We start from the raw sequence: 24826 nt of genomic DNA, 5'->3' as shown, positions 1-24826 counted from the left end.
TTTCATGTTACAAAACAACCCTTGAGCGCTGGCATAATAATGTGCAGTTATTTTCTGGAACTGTCGTCACCATGGTGAGCTGTCATCGTGCACCCGGTTTCTTCTTACGTCGCACTGACGCCAGAGCCTCCATGCTGCCTTCATGTGATCCCGTTGAACTCGTACATCTCGCCTGAGTACTTGACGAGTTGACATGCACACGCACGTGGTCTTGTAGACAGAAGTAACTACTTTTTTAATTTACTTTTGGTTATGATGAATAAAGTAAGTGACACTGAGGCACAATGTGTTACAACAGGGAAGCAAAGTGAGAAGCGCGTACGTCAAACAAATGTCATGTAAACGTTGCCAGGTATGTGACTTAAAAACGATTGTTATGCTTCCCTTTTAATTAAAGGAATAAAATATCCCACAACATTTCTCCAGTATACTATGCTTATTCTCCAAACGTTTTTGAACAACCTCAAACCCAGCTCTGAAGAATTCAATATTTGTTTATTCATGTGTTTGTGTTAATATAAATACATTGCTTGTGCTCACCTCGCTATGTGTGCGCATTTTTAAAATAACAAAGCACATGTACACTCGCGTGCCATAGAAAGTGACAGACTTCCCAGTTGTTTCCCCACTGTGTTGACTTGCCATTAACTTTGGCTGCCTCGTAATATTTCCGACAGTCCCTGAAGGTGCGGACAAACTGAGGAGGCTCCTCCCCAACAACAGTTCCCGACCTCCGACGAGAATTCAAGCTGCCACATTGAAGAGGAACAAAAAGGCGACCTGGCAGCATTTTCTACACTCCCTCCACTTTCTCCGGGGTAGTCACGGGATTTCAATGTTCAGCCTGCTCTTTGTAAGTACCTCAAAACCTAACTGACTATAACGGACCCCTTTGAACTTGTCTCAGATATGATCGTACACGCTTGCAACAACACACACCCTCAAGAGCCTGATTAAAAGTTGGGCTACATATTGTTAAATGATTAGCACAACACAGGAGCTAAAGTAAGTTACATGAGTGGCTGTATGATTAGACGAACCAGTATGTAGCCACGTTAACGTTAGCTAACAGCAAAGCTTTAACGGCTACATTATTGGCTACGCACCGTTACACTGTTCAAAATTGTGTTAACGTGTATTACTACCACCCCTCATTGTTTTGCCAATTTGCGTTACCCACCCTCAACTAAGGTATCTCTAATATAGCGAGTCTTGGTGTATCTCTGGACTGGTTGTCAAACGTTGCTGGGAAAAGTGACGGAGATGAGCTAGCCTGCTAGCTAATGTAGCTACGTTAGCTTGCTATTAGGGCTAAGGCTATTTCCTAGAATAACAATAGGAAAAATCTTTACCGTTACAATTACAAGTGTCAGTATGATACCACTTGGGTTTCTTTTGAAATACAACAAATTAGGTATATAACGTCATGTTATTGTCCAAACTGAACGTCGTCCGTAATTTCATAAAATAAGGGCTAATGTTACCCGTAGCAGCACAATGAGCTATTGGTGTATCAGTAAAGGTAGCTTTTCTCATGGACAACATCTAGCGTAACGACAACGATGCTTTGGTCAACGTTTTAATTGCTGTCTTGGTGTTCACAACAGCAACACCTGTTAGATGTGTAATGTATAACCAGTGGTTGTGATTTACAGTATTATAATTTTAGCTTCTTTTGTTGTTTAGTGGTGGACTCGACAGACGTCGGTAGTTGTGAGAAGCTTGGCTAGAGGTATAGATGGCGACTGAGCTAACTGCCTTCCGCCCTTTGTGACAGATCTTGACCCAAAGCATGGTTGACTAATTTTTTTGAAGCCACGGGCCAAGCTAGCATTTTAATACCAAAACTAATTGCTCGACAACCCAATATTTCATGTCTGTTATCGTGTCTTGGGTGCTCGTGTGTATTGTCAAACTGCTGTCTTTATTGTTAACTAGTCGATTTTGACTCTGTAAATTCGCCAGCCCTTTCATGTAAAAATTAAGATATCACTGAGGTTATGTGGGTCTATAGCTGAACCTGGTCTGGTTTCTTAAAACAGAAAGGCACCCAGCCATAGTGACATATTGGATGAAGTGAAATGAGGAAATGCACTTGGGGAGGAAGTTGACTAGAGCAGCTGTGACACTAAAGGCCGCAGCACATTCCCATGCCTCTCAGTTTTCAATTTATGACCTTCCTATGGTTTCAGTCTCCTCTCTGTAATTCATTCTACTGGGTAGCTGATACAAATGAATAGCTTTGAACACTCCTACAAACTTGGGTGGATGAGTCAATGAGTAACTGGTGTAACAGGTAAGCTAATTACATTCCTGCTCATGAGTCACTGCAAGGTTACCCTACAGCTTTTGCCTGCAGAGAGTAAATATGATATGCATTTAATGCACTCAGTTATGAAAACAAACTAAGGGCATGGCAATCACAGAAGCAACCAGATATCCTTGGTATAATTATTATATATGTATACAATTCACATAAGTGTACCACTTAAGAGTAATGTCATCAACAATGACAAGTCTGTCTTCATAAAAAAGACTAGGGTTTCACAACTCTTATAGAATATCACAATGTCTTTATGCTCTATTCACATTTTATTGAGGAAGTAGGTCACTCATACTGGTGACCTGCTTTATGTTATAGCTAATTGACAGCCCATCTAGAAATAGCATAGCTCCTCTCTGTGCACTTACAGCAAAGCCTGCAGCTAAAAGCAGTCCTTTACAGTGGGAAGCCCTCCATGAGATGCCACACTTCAAGTCAAACTCCGGTTAGCTCATTGTTGTGCATGTTTGTAAACTGTGTAAAACTAGCCTTCATTTTGCTGCATTGTTGTTGGACTTTGATGTAAAGTGTCTTTCTTTTGCATTGCCATATTTTACTTACAAATCATTTGGTGTACATTTAGATTAAAGTGTGTTGTAGTGGGCCTTAATCTAGATGGATGCCTGCATGACATTTCACATCAACAGAAGGGTGGTTCGGTTGTCTACAGGCAGCATAAAAAAGGCTATGTGACAAGTGGGGAAGTTCTCAGCCTTGGTTACCGTAACTGAGAAAGGCGAGCCCAGTGTACAGTAACATGACACCAACTTACCACGGAGGTTACTGGGGGAGAAGAGCACCTATGTTGTAGACTGCTGGCAGTCAGCCCATCTAGCCACAGGGTGCCCGTGAATGTTGAAAGGTAGAGTTGAAGAGGTCCGTTTCACAGTGACTGGCTTAACAGATTTGGCCAATTTTAAAATCTAGTTATGTCCCTCGGTGTCTGGCTGTGGTGAGAATGGAACACCAGCTTTGCTTTTACTATGTGTTAGCTTGCTAAGATCCCTGGCTCCAGAACAATTTTGTTGTGTTGAAATCAGCCCAAAGTGGAAAGCTAGGATTAGATGCCCACCCTTTTTTCTTAATTCCAGCCATTTAGTGAAAAGCCATATATAGTTATGCATTAGTAGCCATGGGTAGCTTTTTTGTGTGTTTCTTGTCCTGTGTGTTGATTAATGAATCCTGCCCTGGTCGGCACCGCGTTCGTTTACTGTTGTTGCCACAGCGCTGGGATAAAGCACAGGCACCGGCTCTGTAGCACTGGCAGTGTCTGACAGAGTGACATCTCTTACTTCTAGATGCTGCTGCTGCAAGGCTGCCTATTGAAACTATAGCAACAGGTAGGAATTGGATCTTCCTTTTGTTATTTGTGTTTACAACTACCTTGTCTAGTTACAGCTGCCAGAGCTGTAGTTAGCAGGGGAAAACACTGTCCTTTGCCAAAACATGCTATAGTAAAGCGTGTTATTGTTATTAGAGCTGTTGTTTGTAGTCGCATGTAGCTGCTCACCTTTACTGATCCAGAAAGTGTTCTAGTTTTGAAGCAACTATAGTCTAGAAAATGCTGGGTTATTGCACATAAACAAGCTTGCTGTGTTTTTCCTATCGCCTAGGTACTGTTTTGCTTCTCACTGGAGCATGGATTTTTCTTCATTTTCTTAAGCAGCTTATTAAACACATGCAATGAGTGACTACATCTCACAACATGACCTCAAACTAATTCATTTTGGCCATAATCTGAAAAAAAAAATGATTTTCTACTTGCAGCACATTTTCGGATCACAGGGTAAGGGAGTTGGATTTTATTAGTTCAAAGGTGTCTAGATCAGTGTATATGGGCAGCCACCCTGACCCTCCTCAATGCTGCACCCCCTACTGCGTCTTTAGCTTTGCTCTGTGAATATTTAAAGAGAACGCCATTGCTCTTCTCTGATGTCTTTACAAGGAACACCACAATTCCCAGCAGGAGCACTTGTTGCTACTGCTGAGATAATCGTTGGTATGGCAACAGGCTTCCCTCGATGCTGCTGTCAGAAGGCCAACTTAGTTTCCAAATGTCAGAAGAATGGATGGCACAGTGGGACTCTGCAGCTCTCGGGGGGGGGAGACACACTCGTCTCTGTTGCGGAGTGTCAACCTCCTGTACTTAAACTTATTTCTATTTTAGATTAGAAAATTATGATGCATGTCATAGTAATTACTATTGTTTCAGTCATAGTAATTGTGTCCTACATTGACTCTGGTATATATTTCTGACATCTAAATACTTGGATGAATTCACAATCCAGACACACATGGACCCTTTGTCTCTATAAAACTAGTTTAGCTTCTTAGGAAGTGGCTGTCAGTTATCTCAAAGAATGAAAATAATTGTGAACTGGGATGTAAGGTGTGGAACACCTTGTATTCTTGTTGATCAATCAGCATTATAGCGATAACAATTTAAATTGAACAGAACAGAAAACTTAACAATCCTGTCTTGGGAAGATACAGCAGTAAAGAAAAACAATCAAAAATTGTTAATGGACATTAATATAGACAGATATGTTAGTATCTCTTTAAAACACATTGATAATGGACGTTTTTTCCCCGTCTGCTGACTTACGTAAAAACTTCATTGCGACATCATATCCATGGTTGTTTTGAGCAGATAAGTGTTTAACCATCATTTAGTGATCCATTGAAACATTAGGAAAATGTCCAAACGCCTGAGGCTCAAAGAGGTTAATGTTTCAATCATTGGGCTCTTACTAGGGACGTCCCAATGTCATTTCAATATGTAATCCTGAATGTAAACAAAGTTTCATTCTAGATTAATTCTATAGGCATAGCATGAAATTAGATGGCTTCCACCATACCACAGTGTAAATGTTATTCTATTTCCTCCTTTGACTCTTGAAGTTGTTGGCTTATTGTCATTACCGTCTATCATGTGGGTGTTTTTTTCATTTTGTGAAAAGTGTGATTAAAAGTGCAACTAGGCTACATCGAGGACAGAACAGGCCTTTGTTTGGATATGTTTTCCTCTTTTCATTCCAATTTCCAAGGTACTGAGCCCTGGTCTCTTTCAGTCCTTTCCAGAGACGGATCAGCCCCCCCGCCCGTAAGCGCTATCAGAGGCCTTTAATCGTCACACTGTTTATCTGTGCTCACTCAGAGGCTGAACAGCAGTGTGATAAGTGGGCTTTGCCATGCGCGAGTACATCCGTACGGGGTGTTCGTCTGTTCATGGAAATATGGGGGTTACATATTCTCTCACCTCTCCAAGCATGTTTACACGGACACAAGAAGTCAGAACAACAAGTACTCTGCGGGAAGATTACCTCCTGTCCTCTGGGAGCAAAGAGAGTAACCTGTTGTGCGAAGTAGGGGACAGAATGAGGAAGTCCATTACCAAAATTTCAACAACATTTAGAATGGCAGTAAAACAACTGCCATCATAATCTTTCTAAACTTGTTAATTTTCAGTAAAATAATTTGCGTTTCTCTAAAAAAACATTGACGACAAGTGGTCTAATAAATAAGCCTTGATACAGCGTCACAAGCATTAAAAGCCAATAACACAGCAAATATAATATATACACTGTTAAGGTGCACACCCATTTGCAATAACCTACTGAGCTGTAGACGAAGAATACAGTAAGCGATAAGTGGTTCTAATAAAGGAGAAGTGCATATCATAGCAGCCTTCACAGCTTTTATTGAAGACATGTTTATGCCGTCTCCGCTCTGTCGTGCGTTATTGTCTGTTCATTTGTTAGCCAGTAGATAACCCAAAAATGTAAATTTGTTCAACATATGCAAGTTTGTCATTTTTTAACCAGCAATTGTTTCTCTGATTTGAAATGAGAGCTGTTGCTTGCAAATGTAATATGCTGTACCATATTAAAAGTTAGTTATTTTGGCCCCAAATTGGCCAAAGAAAGTCTTGACTTGTCTTATTACTGCTCTCTGCAAAGCGGTGTCTGTGCTAATCAGTGGTTGACCATATGGTTTCTAGAGACAAACGCCACTGATACCATGATATTTGGCATGAAAGCAAGTAGACTGTCTTTTTATTGTTTGTTATACAAACCAAAAGAGTCATGTGTCATTCTTAGAGAAGCAGTTATACTGCCAGTAAACTTAAAAGCATATAAATATTTTAAGCTTGTCAATGTAAAAGCTCTGTATCGGTACCTCATGGTCAAAGTTATTCTCAGCAGGGCGTCTTTATTTACAGCCATTTGTTTACGTATGACCTTTTTATTTTTAAGAAGTTGGCTTTATTTAATTTCTTAAATTAGCCTTCTTTGAAATTGTCTGTAACAATATACTTTTGAAATTAAAACTAGGGTACAAATAAACAAGGAAAATATACCACCAATTTTTCCCTACTGCAGCATTCTTATTTAAAGACTCATCCATACCACAGTCAAGCATTCCTATTCTATCAGTGGGCACACTAGTGCTAAGCCCTTTGTCAGTACAGTTACCTTTGATGCTTCTCTCCTTTATTGCATGCCCTCTCTACAGACTTTCACTTTCAATTTTTTTTTAACAGATTAAAGGCGTGTGAATCTATAAACCCTTCAAGAGGTCTGCCATGACTGGAAGAATCTAACTCGTAGGCAGCCATGAGGATTTTTATGAGTCTGTTTGGTTGGAGTGTTGCATTCATGGAGGGTCTGTACCCCCAACCTATTTCTAGGCTTGATTAAACACAGTCCGCCCACATACAGGCTATAACGGGAGTTTTTCTTCTTCTTTAAAAGTTCAAAAGGAAAGACTTTATATATAGAGATAGAGATAGATATAATATATATCTATCTCTGTCTTCGTGTTGCCGTCTTGGTTATAATTTAATCAACAATACAAGATCTTGATGTTTATTAATTGATCTGGCACCAAACCTTTTGGCTTTACAGGTTTTTCAAGGTATTTCCCAAGCACTTTGGTAAATGTCTGTGGCTTTATTACCCCATTTGAATTTTGGACTCTGAGTACTATGCTGTCTTACACCAGAGACATCTTGTCCCGTGGTTTTCTTTTGAGTCCATTTTCAAGTACTACTACCCAAAGTGGAGAGCCTGGATATTTTACAGCTCTGTGGTAATAGCCCTGTGAAAAACACAAGGTTATTATATTTCAAACCGAGACGACCACAAACCTGAGTCAGGCTGTCTGCATGGTTTCGCTTTGACACAGGTAAACACAGACGTGACAAGTTGTGAATCATGTCCCAATTATAAGGCTCTGATTAGGTGACTGGGTCCAAAAGGCAGGTGGCCTTATTACGTTCGCTTGTATTCACTGATTCTTTATTTGCTGTCCTGCTTTTTGTCCCTCCATTCATACATGTACAAACATACTAAAACTGCCTTTCAATGATAATGGAGCCTCTGCCCAACAACATTCATTGAGCATCATATTTAGACATGAACAAGAAGTTACTGAATATGGCTTTAAAATGTAGAAAGTTACTCTTTTTTTTTTTTGAAGAGATGGGACATTTCTCCCCTTTAATTTGATACATTTTGATTATTTTTGCAAATTTCTTTAGTCTACAGCCTTTCCAAGAATGATACACATGATGTAAGTTTTTAGAAAAGGACAATCACGGCTAAAATTTAGTTTTTTGTTTTTACCGTGGTACCGAGTTGGGTATCGAATCGTGGAATTTCTCTGGTATTGGTATCGACTACATTTCTAGCATCGGGAAAGTGTCTATGGGATCAAATAATATAATCATGATCCCATAGGCATCCAGGAATTGAGTGACACTAGGCAAGTAAACTAAGGTGGGGTGAGGGACCGCCTTTTTCCGAGCTTTGTCTGAGGGGAGGCCCACAGTCTGAGACTCTACTATAGTACTTTTGTAGTAAATACAAGTTTATGTTTAATGTGACACAAATGAAACTCCATTACATCAAGGTGCGTTTCTCATAAAAGCTTGAAATGGACGCGTACCAGTTCTTCCCCACTACATTCTCAGGAACCTTTGGGCGGGCACATTATCAAAATTCAGTCAACAAAGCATGAGGCCACACATAATCAACTGACTTGAAGTATCACTTTCAGCCCGACTCATGTTTGCAAACCCCACGGGTGTGCAGCTCATAGGAGGCACAGCAACAGTTTAGGATCTCTCTTAGGAGTTTTGCATACAGCCTCCATCTCGAAATGCTGTCCTGTCCCGGCATGCCTGGAGATTTCAGTCTTGCTTGTTACACTAGATAAACTGGTGAGGCTCACAAAAAGGATTAGAAGCTTAACTAGTATAGCTTATTGTGTGTGTGTCTTTGCTTTTTTGCTTGCGTGTCTGTTTGTCTTTGTGTATGATGACGAGGGAGGGTTGTGCACTTTTTCCTTTTGTGTGTACTGTTTGCTGAATGGTGTGTTGACCTGTCACCATACCCCACATTGACAGGCCCCTTCAGTCTTGGACTGTGTCCCGAGAGTCCATACCATGCTTTTGCCTTTATTGGGCATGATGTTTACTCCCTCATCTTGTGACACACTAAGGGTGTTGAATGTTACATTAAGAGCATTTTCAGACTTCTCGCACCCAAATACATGAGTTTAAAATACATTTTGTTCGTTAGATATTACTGAAGGTTTGCTGTCTTTTTATACACGAGACGCCTGACCTGGGGATTGTCCATGGTAAGAAAGTATGGCAACTATGTCAAACTTGTAAACATTGAAAACTTTTTATTTCACTACTGTTACTTGGTTCCCACTGACATGCAAAATGGGCTGAAAACCAGTCATGCCTGTGTATGTGGCATTTCATAATTAGTGCTGTCGCGGTGAAGATATTTCTCCTGTAGTGACAATGATTGGCTTAACAGTTCAATATGCTGTGTGAGCTATATTTGTTTTGTTTTTGCAAATTACTTAATTTATGTTGATTTAAGTGCTAACAAATTGGCTTAACAAATAAATACTTGTTGAAAAAACGTTGAACATTTTTCAATTCTCGGCGACCAGAAAGAAGCAGCAAACCTGCAGCGCCCAGCGCAGAAGAGAGGCTTAGTGCCTTGTTGTGCTGCTGGATGTAAAAAGAAAAAGCTATTTGAAAATAGTGGTTGTTACAGTTGCAAGCAGTGTCATGCAGTTGGCGTGTGAAACTTGTTTATTGCTACAGCCCTGTTCATAATGAAGTTGCAATTCCACACTCATTTCAAGATGTTCTGTGGTATTGAGGCATGGTATCGGACTGAAAGTAACATCAAAGCAGTGATCATTGCAATAGAAGAGTGGTTTCCTAATAGATTGATGCTGTATCCATACTGTAGGATGGATGACTGTAGTATGACACTTTCAACCAATCGCATAAATGAACTTTCAGTGTGTGCAATTGTTGTCCTTCACGTTTGAGCATGGACTCCAGCGGAGTTCACTGTAGGTGACTCCCATGCCACTTTGAGGTGGACCAGAAAATGCTTGTCTGACCCACCCAATTTTAACACCTACTTTCACACTTAACCAAATGCAAGTTCTAAAAAAATGCCCTCAGGAAAAAAAATAAAAAAATTCTAATTGGCACAAGTGTGAAACACGCCCTAAAAGTAGGCATATGTGTGTGTGTGTCAGTTTAGCTGTCCGTATAAAGTTGGCCCATGTCCAACTTTTTTCTGTCACTGACATCTCCCAACCAGCTGCTGCTTTTTCTCCTCGTATCCCAGCCTTCATTTGAAATGAGTTGTTTCTTCATCACTAGTTTGCACGGTTGGTGTGAGCACACAGTTGGGTTGAGAACGGCTCTAATTTGAGGTGGGATCTGCCCACCCAGCCTATCAACTGCTTTGACGTCACTGTAAGGAACCAGCTGGACCATTGGGCAAGTGTGATCCTCTGTTTTGATCTCCGCCATAGTCACTGCCAAGCTCTTGACTTGACTTTTTTTTTTTGCCTGTCTTTTTACTTTTTAAAAATTTCTTCATAGCTTGTTTAATTTTGCTTATCTATTGTTAAGTCCTCTTGATTATTTTTCTTCACATCTTACCAGCTTTCTCCATGTAACTATTACTTTGTCACTGTCCTCCTTGACATTTACAAGCATATCTGTTATCTTTTATTTGGCATTCACTGAGGCCACAGGAATGAAGACATGCAACATGTGACATTTGGCCCCATTTCTATTCCCACTGTTTGACAGTTTGATTGCAACTATCAATAGTTTTCCCCTGATTTACCTGTGAGTTACAGATCAGTGCTAGCTATATCGGACAGTTGACATGAGAATGCAATACTTCCCCATTACCTTGTTTTTATGCCTGTGTGTATTTGTGTTTATGAAAACAAGTAGTGTAGAGTACTGTAAGTGGTCTGAATGACAATAAAAAAGGGAAGTGGGTGCACAGTGTAGCAAGCAGGTGGGTATGTGGGCCAAGAGTGTCAGTGCCTTTATCTTTCTTGTCCCGTCCATGTGGCTCCCACACAGCAAAGTAGCCCTCCAGCTGCTTCAAGGCAGTACAGTCTAATCATGTCCAGTCTGGCTCCAGTCAAAACACCAGCGAGACTCAGGCACAGCCTCAGACTCAGTATTGAATGTAATACTAACATTTTTCACAAGGGGGTAAGAAAATTGACTCAGACGTTTTGTGTAAAGATGATCTATTTTGCCACCAAGCTCTTCCAGTCTGCATATTCCACCTCCAGACGTTTGGGCTCATTTGCTTGTGTGTATGCGCGTGTGGTTTCTTTCTAATTTTAGAACACCCTCGCCCTTGTGGCAAATGTATTGCCCCAGCCAACTTGTGACTATCTCTACTACGTACATGGTGCACATAGTGTATGCATATAGCCACCTGACAGCTATCAGTTGTCAGCAAGAACTGCCCACGGCCTTAACTCTACAATTATGGAGTCCCGTGACAGTAAAACCCTTAACAATGTGGAAGGCTTTCAATTAGGACTCCAACTGTAGCAGTGGTCTCCATGCACTTTAGCTGCGATAACTTTACACATTCCACAGGCAGCCTCCATCTATTGCTGATATTATGAGCTTTGTCAATGGAAAATAGTCATTCATATAATCTGCTGCTGTATAATCAACACAAGGAGCAGCTGCCTCATCTCTTGCACTCAAATCACAACTACAATTGAAAACATTTTTCATTCAGTTTGCTATTAGAGCTGACATGGCTTTATACTTTGCCAGACCGACTGATGAATCGTCCAAAAAGAATGAGTTAGCAGTTGCAGCATACACATGCCCTGATTCCCATTCTTTTGCAACTTTATCACCTGTTTAGGTTTGCGTGTCCTTTTCTGTTCTGAGATACCGTGGTCCTTATCAGCAAGTGGCGTTACTCCCTGCTCTCTCACACTTCCCATCTTACTCTCTCCCCTTCTGTTCTTTCTCCTTAGTCACTGAAGGAGATCTCTAGGAGAGGCATTTTTGGTCATTGAATTTTGAGACGCTGCTTTGTGGAGCTTTGCCAAGACGATCAATACAATGACTGTAGAGCTGAAATGATTTGGCTAGATGAACAATGAGTGTTTTGATGATTTTTTTTAAAGTAAAAATGGCAATCGTTGTGCCAAACTCCCGATCTTCAGGTTAAAACAAGCAATTTTAAAATGGTAACTTTGGGAAACATTCACATTATTTTTAGACATTTACAACTAACTGATTAATCTATAAAATTATTGGCAGATTTATCTATAATGAAAATAACCATCAGTTGCAGATTTAAATGGCTGTACGATTGTGCATACATTGTTCCTTTTTACCTTAAATCAGTAAATAACTGCATATCACCCATTCATGTTTGACCTCAGCTGAATGTAGCTCAGTCTACAGTTCTTAATGATTGTGTATGCACTGCGTCGTGTTTCCTGTGTGGTGAAACATGTTTTTTTCTTTTCTACAAACCGATTTAAGTGTCTGTGTGTTTTTTGTTTTGTTCTTCCTGCATCTGTGCAGTTTGTAGCTGCAGAACCAGTTTGCAAATTTCAGAGTGATTTGCATGTGGTCCCAGCAGCGCAGGCCTGATATTACCACAGTTCACTCACTTCTCTATTGACAAGCTCACTCCAGACTGAGGCTCTGCGTTCAGTTGTCTACAGTAGATTTTGAAATGTACACTACAATCTATCTGCTTACTGTATATGTACAGTTAATGAAGAGTTGACTTGTTAGCTAGACATGCCTATTGGCACATGTATTGTTTCCACTGTCTCCATGTATACCGATGGGAACTTTGAAATCATCTTTTGGTGTGCCTTTTTGCTCTTGGTAACACTACTTTTGACTGCATTTAAAACTCAAACTGTATGAAGTCACTTTGTGCATCTGGGCAACCATCCACAAACCAGCTGCTTTTCATCTTTTAGCATAAACTGTCATTGTGGTGTCCTTGGTGTGTCTGGATCTTTTTGTTTTTCAGTGTTTCCTCCATGTTTCAGTCTCTCTTAACTGTCTGCTCTCATTCCCACAGTCAGGGTTCACAGGTGTAAAGCACATGTTTGCTGCCCCCTCTCCGCACCTTGCCCACCCTTTTCCTTCCTGGAGGATTGGAAGCCAACAAGCCATTAAAGTCTGGTTAGCTTTTTTTTTTTTCAAGCTTTAGCTGTCTGAATGCAGCAATGCCACATTGTGTTCAGTAGTGCTCAGAGGCGGTAATTAAAGGCGTCATGGAGGATCTCGGCCATCACGCAAAAAAAAAAGTATCAAAGCTGTTTTGAGCGCCCTTGTGGCTGTTGCCAAATATAAAAGACGGAGGGGAGGAAATAAATGTCTGGAGTAGAGTGGGTTGATGCATCCACTTGACAGTGGCTCTGTGGTGGGCAGTTAACTACGAGGATAAGTGACACTGGGTGGGAGCAAGACAAAAAAAGGAGAGATTTGGTTTGATTCTGTCTGCGGTTGCAAAAAGTTTGATGTCTAACTTTCTCTTCAAAAAATAACTGTACTAAAGATCAAGGAGGTGGGATAAGAGACGCAATATAAAAGAGGCTCATAACATCTTAGTTATGTTAAATATCCTAAGGAAGTCGTGAAATGCAGAGAGAATCAGAAAGAGCACAGAGAGTCTTGTCTCAAGGAGGTGAAAAGAGGGAGCGTGGGACTGAAATTGCTGGGGCTGTATGAAGCTTTGCCCACCCTGCAATCCTCACCTTGTGACTACTGCCTGTGACACAGTGCTGAAGTCCAAGCCCTTTCTCTCCGCTTCCCGCCCACCACTTGTGTGCGTGTGTGTGTAGTCAGTGTAGCGATAGCCAGCTCTCGTCATCCAATTTCCCTCTACTCTCCTTTTCCCCCCTTTCCCTTCCTACCTCCCTCCCTGTGTTGCTCTGAGACGGTTCCAGCCAGTTTGTGGCGGCTGGGTTTAGACTGTCAAGGACTGACTGCGCCCTCCCTGGCTAGTTACAAACCAGACATTACCTGTGCTGTAGGACAGTGTGTGTGTTTGTTCGTTCCATACTCAGCATATTATACGTTTCCATTTTGGTGACAGGTGGTGAATTGACAGCAGGGTGATGTAATCCAAAGGTGTAGTCAGCAGACGCTAAAAGGTAGATGCGATCATTATGGTGCCTTTTTGTTTTGTTACTGCACTTAAAATTACAAATAATAGAACAGATCAACTGCGCTCCGTGACACCACTAGTAGGTGCGTGATGTCATTACTATCATGTAATCTGAACCTCGTCTTTCTCTTCTCTTGGCAGGTTTTCTGTGTTGACTTGAGCCGTACCTATATGGCGTGTGTGAGCGGGGAATTCTGCCAGGCACAGCACCTCACCTCCGTGGAGAAGTGAATCGGCCGCCCCCCAAGGGACTACGCTACCCAGAAACCCCCCTGACTGACAGCATACTAGGAACTGCTGACTAATCCAAAGGACCCCTGGGATACCGCGTAGTCCTTGGCCTGACTGCCCTACCCTGTCCCAACAAATACGAGAAATCTTTGCTCTCCGCTTTCTCCTTGAACAGCCAATCACAAACAGCTCTCCTGAATGGGGTAAACTGATTGGATGACTCCTGGATAGTCTCTCCATCTTTTTCTTTTTTTAAATTATTTTAATTGTTTTTGGTTTTGTATGAATTTTTTTTTTACATCCCGGAGTACTGTGGACTAGTTTATCCTTTTTGTTACCCTTTTCTGTGTACATCATCCCATAGTTGAACACCTGTTGTCCTCCTGACTCATACTTCACCACGTGTTGTCATTTTTATTTATTCTACCCTTTGCGGAATACATAATTCTCCTAGCAGTCTTTGCTGACTTCTGAGCCAAAAGTCGCTTTGTTTTGTAAGAGTATTGTATTGTAATTGTTTTTTAAGCAGTCTCGCCAACATGAACCGCCCCGCTGCAGTCGAGATTTCCTACGAGTGCATGAGGTTCCTCATCACCCACAACCCCACCAATGCCACGCTTAACAAGTTCACCGAGGTATGCCCGCAACAGTCTGGGTTGGTATCTGTGTGTGTTCGTTTGCTAGTCCTGTGTCCTAAAATCCTCTCTTGATATCTGCCAGGACCTGAAAAAGTGTGATGTGAACACACTGGTGAGAGTTTGTGATGCCACCTATGATAAGACTCCAGTAGAGAAGGAGGGGATTCAGGTCCTGGTAAGAGACACACACACACGCACGCACGCACGCATACATTCATGGCAGCCTTTCTCATTCTACGTTTATCCCATTTAACTTGCATACCGTCTTCTTTTGCCTCCTCCAGGACTGGCCCTTCGATGATGGTGCCCCTCCGCCTACCCAGATTGTGGACGACTGGCTCAAGCTGCTCAACACCAAGTTTCGAGAGGAACCAGGCTGCTGCGTCGCCGTGCACTGTGTGGCTGGACTTGGCCGGTGAGTGGCCAGCTGCATTGTCTTGTCTAAGAGTCTGGATTGTTGTATGGTCAACTTCTGAACCGCCTCTGGTATAAGTTCAAGTTCTGGTCAAAGATCAGTCATTAACATTACATTCCTTGCATAAATGCAACAAGTTAACTCCCCGCAGGACCTAAGCATCAGGGATAAAAAAAAAAATGTCTGTATAATGTCAGCGAGTGCGGTTGAGAGGGAGATGTGTTTGTGTGTGTGTGTGTGTGTGTGTGTGTGTGAGATGGTGAGTATAAAGTCTTGGCAGTGTAGTGTGAGTCTCCAGTTTATTTGTTGGTGAAACCCAAGCCAAGTTACCGTGCCTTGCTTACAACCTGCTGATTAAGGTGAAGGAGGTTTGCCCCATAAGCTGGTGACAACAACTGACCTTTCAAGGTGGGGCAGCTATTCTTATTGTTGTGACAAGCTCCCCAGCATCACAATGACCCCAGAGAGGTTTTGACCCCCTGTAAGAGTCGGCACACACGGAGCCACAAAACTAATTACAGGTGTCTAAATAAGCTGCTAATCTTCCGATCTTCTAGCCTTCCTCTCAACCCTCCTCCTCACGTTAACACTTGTTGCTTCTTCAGAAACGGAACGTGCTGCACTGTACCTGCGCGCCTGTCCCTGCCTTCCTTTCTCATCTTGATTATACACCAGTTACGTTGTCCTCTCTTCCTGCTCCTGTTAGTGCCATGTAAATAGACAATCGGTGGTTAAGTTCTCTATCATTAATAATAAGTCTTTTGCCTCTGCAGACTTGATAAGAAAAGGCAATTACATGTGCATGTGATCTTTCCGTTGGTCATGAGGTTTTGCAGATATCATATTCACAGACGGAGTGAAGTTATGCCGAATAACAACACGAGTGTGAAAACCAAGAAGGCAGAAACGCATGACGTGGGCGAACTAGTGTGAAAACGTCTTTCCTGACCATGAACGCACAATAAGCCAATAAGTTGCTCAATGGCTTCCAGCATTTTGCATTGCTGTGGCATTCCAGAGGTTGTATAATTACCGGTATTGGTCAGACTGGCATTTTCTGAATTCATCTCTTCTTCCCTGTCCTGTGTTTACCGCAGTCATCTGGGTGCCCTTAGTGTGGGAGGTTGCAGCAATGTGGCTTGTTGTTGTTTGTCCTTTCTTTAACAATATTCTCATCCCTCGTTCCCCACTATCACACTGTTTTCTTCTTCTCATTTTCTTTCAATCCCTCTTTTTCTCACATACTCTCCCTTGTGAATTTTGTGTGAGAGAAAAGCCACTGAAGGAAATGCTCCGTCAGCACCCGCCAAGTGGTCTAGAAAGTTTTTATATTTATTTATTTTCTCATCTGGTGAGAAAGGAGAAGGTTGTCTTACTGTAACTTATCAGTTTTGCATGCGTGTGTGCGTGTGGCCCAGGGTGTGAGCACCGTGCCTCAGCAGGGCAACAGTGAACTTGACCACCCCTGTTGATTTCCCAGGCCTGTTTCCCAGGTTTAGACCCCCTCCCTGCCCCTCCACCATATTACTATGGAACCATGTGAACCTTGGCATTTAATCTTCTGTTCTCCTTCTCTCCTTCTGTGATTCTCTCACTGTCCATTGGATTTCTTTACCTCTCAGAGCTCCAGTCTTGGTTGCCTTAGCCCTCATTGAAACTGGGATGAAGTATGAGGATGCTGTGCAGTTCATAAGGCAGTAAGTACCCTCCCTACTTTTGTACTTTCAGGTTTTAATAAAGATTGAGTCTTAAATCAGTGATTGGTGCAATTTGTGTGAATAGAAACGAGATGCATATGAAATCAACAGCCTCTAAGTTTATTAGCCAAACTGTAATTTAACGTTGTTAATAAATTGTGCATTTTTGTTTATTTGGTTTGTTGATGTATAGACTACAAAATACTAGGAACGGGAAATTCTAAAGTCTAGTACTACAAAGTATAGTTCAACCTTTTGGGAAATAGACTTGCCTTTTTCGCCTTCTGGCTGAGATTCCAGGAAGTTACTGCTCCCAGCCAAGACATATGGCACATTAACCCCTGTAAAATGTAAAATTGAGGATTTTCCTTCAGTTTTAGTACAAATTAATTGAACATTATTTAAGGTTAATTATTTATCTTTTTTTTGGTGCTGACAAGTAGATTATTTTGTCTTTGGACAGTTTTTGAAAAATTAAGAGCAAAACAGTTTTGTGCAAAGTATTGACATGAGAAAAGAAATCACAGCATAATGTATATCATTACAGTAATGACCGTAGTGTGTGTCTTTTGTGGATATCATTATCTTAATCTTCTGCCCTCCTTTTTTTTTTTCTTCTCTGCTTTTCATAGGAAGAGACGTGGAGCCTTCAACTCCAAACAGCTTCTTTACCTCGAGAAATACAGACCCAAAATGCGTCTGCGGTTCAAGGATACCAACAGCCACAACTGCTGTGTGCAGTAGGCTGTCTGTCTGTGCATCTTTCTTATGCGCATCTAGTGGGGGATCTTCCAATAAGGGGAGATTAAAAAAAAAAAAAAAAAAAAATGAAGAGAGTGCTATCAGTAATTATTGTGGTGATTTGTTAACTACTGAGTCATGGTTAATTGATCAGAGAGCTAGCGAGTGGTCGAATGAATGAATCCAGATCTGGGGATCCACCAGCCGAACCAATGAATGGAAGGTCAAAGCACACAGATAGGCCCGCCTCCCGGTTATACTGTTCAACCACGGGCCAGAAATTTTTCAACTTGAGTCCATCCTGTTTTTATTTTTTTTTTCTTCTTTTGTTTCGTTTCAGTTGTAATCATGGGATAACATTTTCCATTTTGTGAATTTTTATTTTTACACAAACAAAGGTGATGAAATGTTAAATGATATTCTGATTTTTATTTCCACTAATTATTGATATTTTAGGCCAGAATAATGTATCTTTAAAAAAAACCAAACATTTTTAAACTTTGAACACACATTGTGACTGTCCATTTTGGTATAGGGGAGTTTTTTTTTTTTTTTTTTTTTGCACAACTCAAAAGGTTCACCTGAAAATGCAGTAATGTTTTCCTTTTACCCTTCACTTGCTTAAAGTCACTTTCAGTTTAGGGGTTCACTCAGTTTGAATATGTCTGCAATATTTATTCACAAGATATGATATGTGTGGCAGTTATGAGTTTGGCAGGGGCAAGGACACTTTGTTATCCAATAGTTTTGTTGTTGTTTTTTTTTTATCCTTTTGAGAGCCATGTTTTTTTTTTTTTTTTTATCTTGTTGGAGTGCAATAATCAGTCCACCTCAGATAAGCCCACCAAACCCTGCTGAGCATCCTACACACACACATACACACACATACATACACACACACACCAACACACACACTACTCCATACCACCTCATCCAGGCAGTTTAACAGGAAAAAAACATAACAACTTACAACAGGTACTTCTCTTGCTTTCATTCATTCTCCTCAATGGGGCTACAATAGGACTTCCCTGAATATGCATATTTAAACTCACACACAGAGCCTAAGATTCAATCTGAAAGACAAGGTGGAGAAGAATGAAAATGGTCAGTTTTTTTATCATTGTACCCATTTTGAAAACATCCCCAATTCGTATTGGTTCTTTAAAGATAAATAAATTGAAATAAAAAGCACTCGTGTCCTTTTTTTTCTGCCTTTGAAAGTTTGAATGTTGGTTGTTAAAGAGTTTGAACCTTTATGGAGTTGGAGTTAATGTTGACACTTAAGCCTTAACATGTCTAGTTGATCTAGTCAAACCTACCAGCTGTTCTGAAATGTCTTTGGTGGTTCCTCCTTTTGGGCCCTAAATAAATATAAAAATCAAACTAAAGTGCAACAATGTGTTGTACCAGTCTCTCTCCATTGCAACATATCATTTTGATCCTGTTTTTGAAACTTAGCTGCCACCTTGCACTTGGTGATTAACACTCTTAGTGTCTCCCAGACAGTGTGTGTGCTCATGAGGCATGTCAGTCAAATCCCTACATGTCCTCTCCTCAGAAGAGTGAGTCAGCACCACGTGGAAGGCACAGGACACCATGGTTCTGAGAAATGACTCAACCACAACTGCTAATCACGACACCAGCCGATACCTAAACCAACTGAAAGTGCCCCCTCTGCTGCTCAGATCCTGTCATGACTTGTTAAATTGACTTACAAACAGTAATGGCAAGTAAACAAGTACTAATATACAATTATGAGATACTTGTACCGTATTTGATTATTTAAATGTTCTGATACTTTACACTAATTCTAAATCTCGAAGGCAAATGTTGAACTTTTGATGTTCACTTTCTGGATTCAGATTAATTGATTAAAAATAAATAATTCATAAGATTTAATTAATCCCCAGGGAAATCCACATGCTACCCAGCAGTATAAAATAATATAGAAAAATATACATAAATTAATTAAAAATTAGCTTCACCTTTACCAGCTGTAATGTTAAAGCGATGAACACATTAATACATCAATAATCATAATCCATTAATATAACAAACGTGCTAAAATGGGTCATTCGGTATAGTGAGTACTTTCAAGTATATCTCGATGCTAAAACTTGTACTTCTCACGTAAGTATTTTAAATACAGGACTTTTACTTGTAACAATATTTCTACACTGCATTATTACTTTTTATTCATCCATTTACAGTATTTAATGAAGAACAATCCACAAATTAATAACTTGAAAAGACAATTAAATTAGTCCTTTTTGACTGAATAAGCACTGGGATTGATGTTTGTTATTGTCACTGCTTACAACAATGCAGCAGAACCACAAACAAATGAGCTTGTGTTGCCAGTTCAGTGCTGAACAGCCTGCTTTGAATAATATGGATGTCAGTGAAATGTATGACAACCAAAGTCTCCTGATTTAACTTTGTATTCATTGTTGCAGTTCAGAAGCTACAGGTAGATTAATGTACCACATTATCTGTTTCGTATAATTGCGGTAGGCTAAAAAAGGAGTATGATAATCATCATAATTTCCTCTGGATAAACAAAGAACATTTAATTTAAAATAGTGACAATAGGCCTTTTTCACAGCAGACATTTTGGCGTCACAGTAGGACATACAAGTGTAATTAATAACATGGTTGTACTGGAATTGTGCATACTGGCCCACTATCACAGCTTCCACTGAAATAGAACATCCTTAATATTACAAGGATATAAGGATATTTACTATTATTGTATGACACAAATGGAGCTATTGTCCCATTTTGCTTCATAAGAAAAAAACAAAAAGGCAGAAAACTATTTTTGTGGTGGAGGATGAGTTCAGGAGTCTCCCAGCTAGATGGAAGTATTACTATTAGTAACACCTGTACTTTTCCTGATATAACAAGTCAAAGTATAGGATATTGAAGGCTTTGTGAATGGAAACTAAGATATAATCTCTCCACCGAGTCCCGGGTCTTCCCCGGGGTCTCCTCCCAGCTGGACGTGCCTGGAACACCTTTCTAGGGAGGCGGCCAGGTGGCTCCTTACTAGATGAACCACCTCAACTGGCTCCCTTCAACGCAAAGGAGCAGCGGCTCTACAGCATACCTGTCAACGTTGGAATTTCAAAATAAGGGAACAGCTCTCAACCACCCAGCCCCCATATAATGTAAATGTCAACACATAAAGGACGGGTTTATACATTCAGGAAATACATGTTTATATATTATTTGATGAGTTGTTTGGCTTTTGTTTTCCCCCGACGAGGACTTCCTTGCGATGTCAGTCTGGAAACATGTCCGCTACACTGCGACTGAAATCATCGCAGAAGCTGAAGGATACATTATTTTTGACATCTTTCCCTCAGCTTTGGTCACTTGGTTTGCCTCCGACACAGTTCTTGTCACACATGAAGTCATTGACAGTGTATGTTTTGTGCCTCTTGGCGTGCTTGTGCTTGGACGATTGTTCATGCTGGCGAACATCGCTTTTTTCGCCGTGTGCAAAGCTAAACTATGAATGGCACACTTTACAAAAAGCACGAGTTTGCCCGACTCTGCTTTTAATAAATAAGGGAAGGTCTCCTCCCATTTGTTCTTACATAAAGTTTTAACTTGTTTGGCAGGTTAAACCGCGTCTCCATTTATCTCCCGTTCACTGAGACATCATATGTTTTCTTCTTCTGTGTTATTGTTCCTGTTTTCTTCTTCTGTGTTTTCAGGCGGATAACGTTTTCAGCTCATGTGAAACATAATACTGCCACCTGCTCTACCGGAGGCCACTGTACACTTTTTTAAATTAGGCCTTTTATTTTTTTAAAGGTTAAAAATACGGGATAATTACGGGAACATATTTAAACGGGAGGAAAACGGGAAAGAAGGGAAAATACGGGATAATAACGGGAAGGTTGACAGTCTACGGATGGCTGAGCTTCTCACCCTATCTCTAAGGGAGACGCCAGCCACCCGCCTGAGAAAACTAATTTTGGCCGCTTTGTACCCCTTGTTTCATTGTTTGAAAATGAAAAATGAAAACAACTTCACATTATGGGAACAAATAGATGGGAACTTATCTATAACCAACTTTCTTTTTTTATGCCACCTTAAATCAGAAGAAGAGCAGCAGCACCGCCTGTTAGCAGTGCTGTTAGCAGTGTTGTTAGCTAGATACCTGTTCTAATGCTAAAATGAAAGTAAGGTAAGGTGAAAAATCATAGACTTGATTTTAAATAAATATTTAAAAGAGGAAATTGACGTGTCGCTGATGGGAAGACCCAGAACTCTGTCTGACCTGTTGCATGACCTGGCGCATTGCTAGCTAGCTGTTGCGTTAGCGTTATGACAGACAAAACAATGTAAGGGACATGTTGAGTTTTTCCTGCAGTTTGACACCAGCAACAGCCTTTTAATGCAAGTCAGATACTGTGACAGGTGGAGTGGACAATTTCAACGTGAAATAAACGCAATGATACAGGAGCGAAGGACATAACTTCTCTACGTCATGTGAAGGTCATGGGAGGACGACTTCTTAAGCAGCCATGAGGAGACGTCCAAAAAGTAATGCATGAAGCCAAGTCAACTAACAGTTAAGAGCTAATTATTTTTATAGGCAGTTTCTTTGTGGCACGACGGCCATCATGCCTGTGTTTGAGCTTTGTCCTTTTAGCTAGGTTTAAGTGTCAGTCACTGTGCTGTAGAGCTCTCCTGCTGCTCGCTAACTGAGTTTGTGTTGACTAAGTGAGCTTGTGTGCATGTTAACATTTGGACTTTGGTTGTTTATGGTTCATGTTTTTCTTACGTTATGCCTGACGGATTTTCAATCCTTCTGTCCTTATTGGTATATGATCTGGGTTATGAGACAATCCTCCTACACAGGAGGAGCAAGACTCACAGACTTTATAGTTCTTTATTGTTGTTGTTTTGAGTCTTTTTTAAAGTGATTAGGTTTCTCTCTGTGGTTTTTGTCTTTGTGACACTTTGTTATTGTGTTGGTCTATAGTTATTGTAGTTACTTTGTAGTTGTTCATTGTATTAGTTTTCTATTTGAGTCTCTTTGTAGTTTTGCCCTTTTTGATAGTTGCAGTGAGTCTCTTTGTGTGTCTTTGCAGCTGTTTTGCGACTCTTTGTAGCTGTTAAGGTCTTTTTGCAGTCTTGTGTCTCTTTTATAGTAATTTTGTGTCTCTTCATGGTTGTTTTGCCCCTTTTGAGTCTTTTTGTTTCACTTTGCAGATTTTTTGCATCTCCTTTTTAGGTGTTTTTGTCTCTTTGTTGTCATTTTATATTTCTTTGGTCATTTTGAGTCTCTTCCTAGTTGGTACGTGTCTCTCTGTCATCTGTTTATTCATCCGATAGTTATAGAAAAAGGTTTGATATCTTGAGATCTGTTAGTGTTAAAAAAAAAACGAATATTGTATGAATCTGCAGCTGTTTTTAATCTCAAAACCAAAATGAATACGCCTTAAATTAATAGGTGGCAGCATATTAGGTACATTTAGAAAAGGTGTAGACAGACCTGCTTTCACTTCTACCTGAAGTTTATTCTGTTCAATGCATGCGTATCTTCTATCGATCAGTCTGCCAAATGTTCACTAACTTAATCGATTAATTGCTTGATTGTCTTTAAAATGTCAGATGTTTTTATAATATGTGTGTCTATTAAGGAAAATACCACAAGTTGGCATTTAAATGTTTTGTGCTACTAAAATGTCAAAACACAAAAACAAACAAAGAGATTAATTTTAGGCATTTTTACTTAAAAAAAGTAGTTTGTCATTCTGTTGAATTGTATTGAGTTATACTGACAGGTGTTTTTAAATTGGCCATTATTAATATAAATGATATTGACAAAATATAAGAAACACTCTTCAACCCAAACTGAATGTATTGGCTTGCGGAAAGTGGACTGAACAAACTGCCAACTGACTATAGATCCACAGTCTGACTTTTAGATCATTACAACTTGAACCAATGCAAACTCTGCCAATTCATCGGCCCAATCGCTCTGTGACTTGTTTGTAAGGGAAGAGCCCAAGAACTACTTCTATGTTTGCTGTAACGGACGTCGCGCGCGGGGGGGTCTTCACAAGAAGACCTTGATCAAATGCAACACTCAGCCCTCTGCAAAGCTGATCTAGGCCACACTACTAAGCAGCCAACTCTGCGATGTGAATGCCATTGTGAATCGCGGCCTCTTAAAAATGCATGTTCGCTCTTGGCTCTGTATCTTTAATGAGGTGTGTCTGAAATATTTGAGAGCCTTGTGCTCATTTGAAAAACAAGTACGTTTATTTTCATTAATATTTGATACGGAAATGAATATATGTAAAACACATACATTAATTAGTCTGTTTTGATCAATTGTCTCTGTCTAATACAAAGCGAGTATTTCCGCACAGTAACTCTCCACAGGCTACACTGGTGCATATCATTCTCTGGTGCTTCAGAGCAAAACCATTTAAATTTAAAAGTGGGATTTAGCATCTATAAAAGTCTATACACACTCAAATAAATGATCGGTTTTCACTCAGCATTCAGGCATATTTCTAAAATGGATTTGTCCCATTAGAATGTGTTGCTTGAATGATGAATGAATAGGGATGTACAAATCACAAATCTGGAATTGCGGATAGTGAGTGTGACAACTGAGAACTGATTTTGCCTTGGGGGCACATTGTGGGTATTTTATAGGCGGGTAAGAAACACACTACAAGTTAACTCAACGGCCCGTTACGTCTCATATTGCATATTAAAGACATTCAAAGTCTTTAACATCAACGGATATAAAATTATGAAACGTGTGAATTCACCACGGGGGATTTTCTTATTACTAAAGATAGTCGTTCGCATCTGTCATTGTCAAAATCTTAAGTAAAATGTTATAGTGGGTGTAGAGACACATCACCTCCCTTTTTCCACAGCCAGACTCACAAGGGCTGTACAATAAAATAAAGTGTAATGTCTCCCCTCACCACCAGATGGTGATAGAGACTTATATGAACAGTACAGTAATACATGTAATGGCCACCAGATGACAGTACTAATACACCAAATCCCTCAGATGCTACTGGTGGGCTGCAGTGTGGAGAAGTGTGATGTATTATCTCTGTCAGCACCTTGGACAGCGCCAATCTGGTGAGTCATACTGCCACTGTATTCAGGATTTTTGGATTCAGCAGCAGAGGCCGTGCAGTAATTAATAACCACATATTTACTATTGTGTAACGAGGAAAGGGGTGGAAAATTCAGGTTGTTTAACTTAT

At 40.4% G+C, this 24826-nt stretch overlaps 1 protein-coding gene across 5 annotated transcripts; it reads left to right on the top strand.

Moving 5' to 3' along the window:
* Nucleotides 1-198: 198 nt before the first annotated feature.
* Nucleotides 199-18758, top strand: ptp4a2b (protein tyrosine phosphatase 4A2b). Of its 5 annotated transcripts, XM_029442625.1 has the most exons (10): nt 199-352; nt 678-853; nt 12754-12857; nt 13774-13831; nt 13987-14279; nt 14603-14711; nt 14797-14889; nt 14999-15129; nt 16752-16826; nt 17459-18758. In XM_029442625.1, exons 5-10 carry the CDS (start codon nt 14275-14277, stop codon nt 17568-17570), a joined length of 525 nt encoding a protein of 174 aa, XP_029298485.1. In that variant the 5' UTR covers nt 199-352; nt 678-853; nt 12754-12857; nt 13774-13831; nt 13987-14274; the 3' UTR covers nt 17571-18758. The 5 variants fall into 5 exon arrangements, with proteins under 5 accessions (XP_029298485.1, XP_029298484.1, XP_029298487.1 ...); XM_029442624.1 differs by lacking the exon at nt 12754-12857; XM_029442627.1 differs by lacking the exons at nt 12754-12857; nt 13774-13831 and adding an exon at nt 3622-3663.
* The last annotated feature ends 6068 nt before the right edge of the window (nt 18759-24826 follow it).

The sequence above is a fragment of the Cottoperca gobio genome, chromosome 11 (assembly GCF_900634415.1).
Source record: "Cottoperca gobio chromosome 11, fCotGob3.1, whole genome shotgun sequence".
NCBI classification, from domain to species: Eukaryota; Metazoa; Chordata; class Actinopteri; order Perciformes; family Bovichtidae; genus Cottoperca; species Cottoperca gobio.
This window is presented reverse-complemented; position numbering and strand designations above follow the sequence as displayed.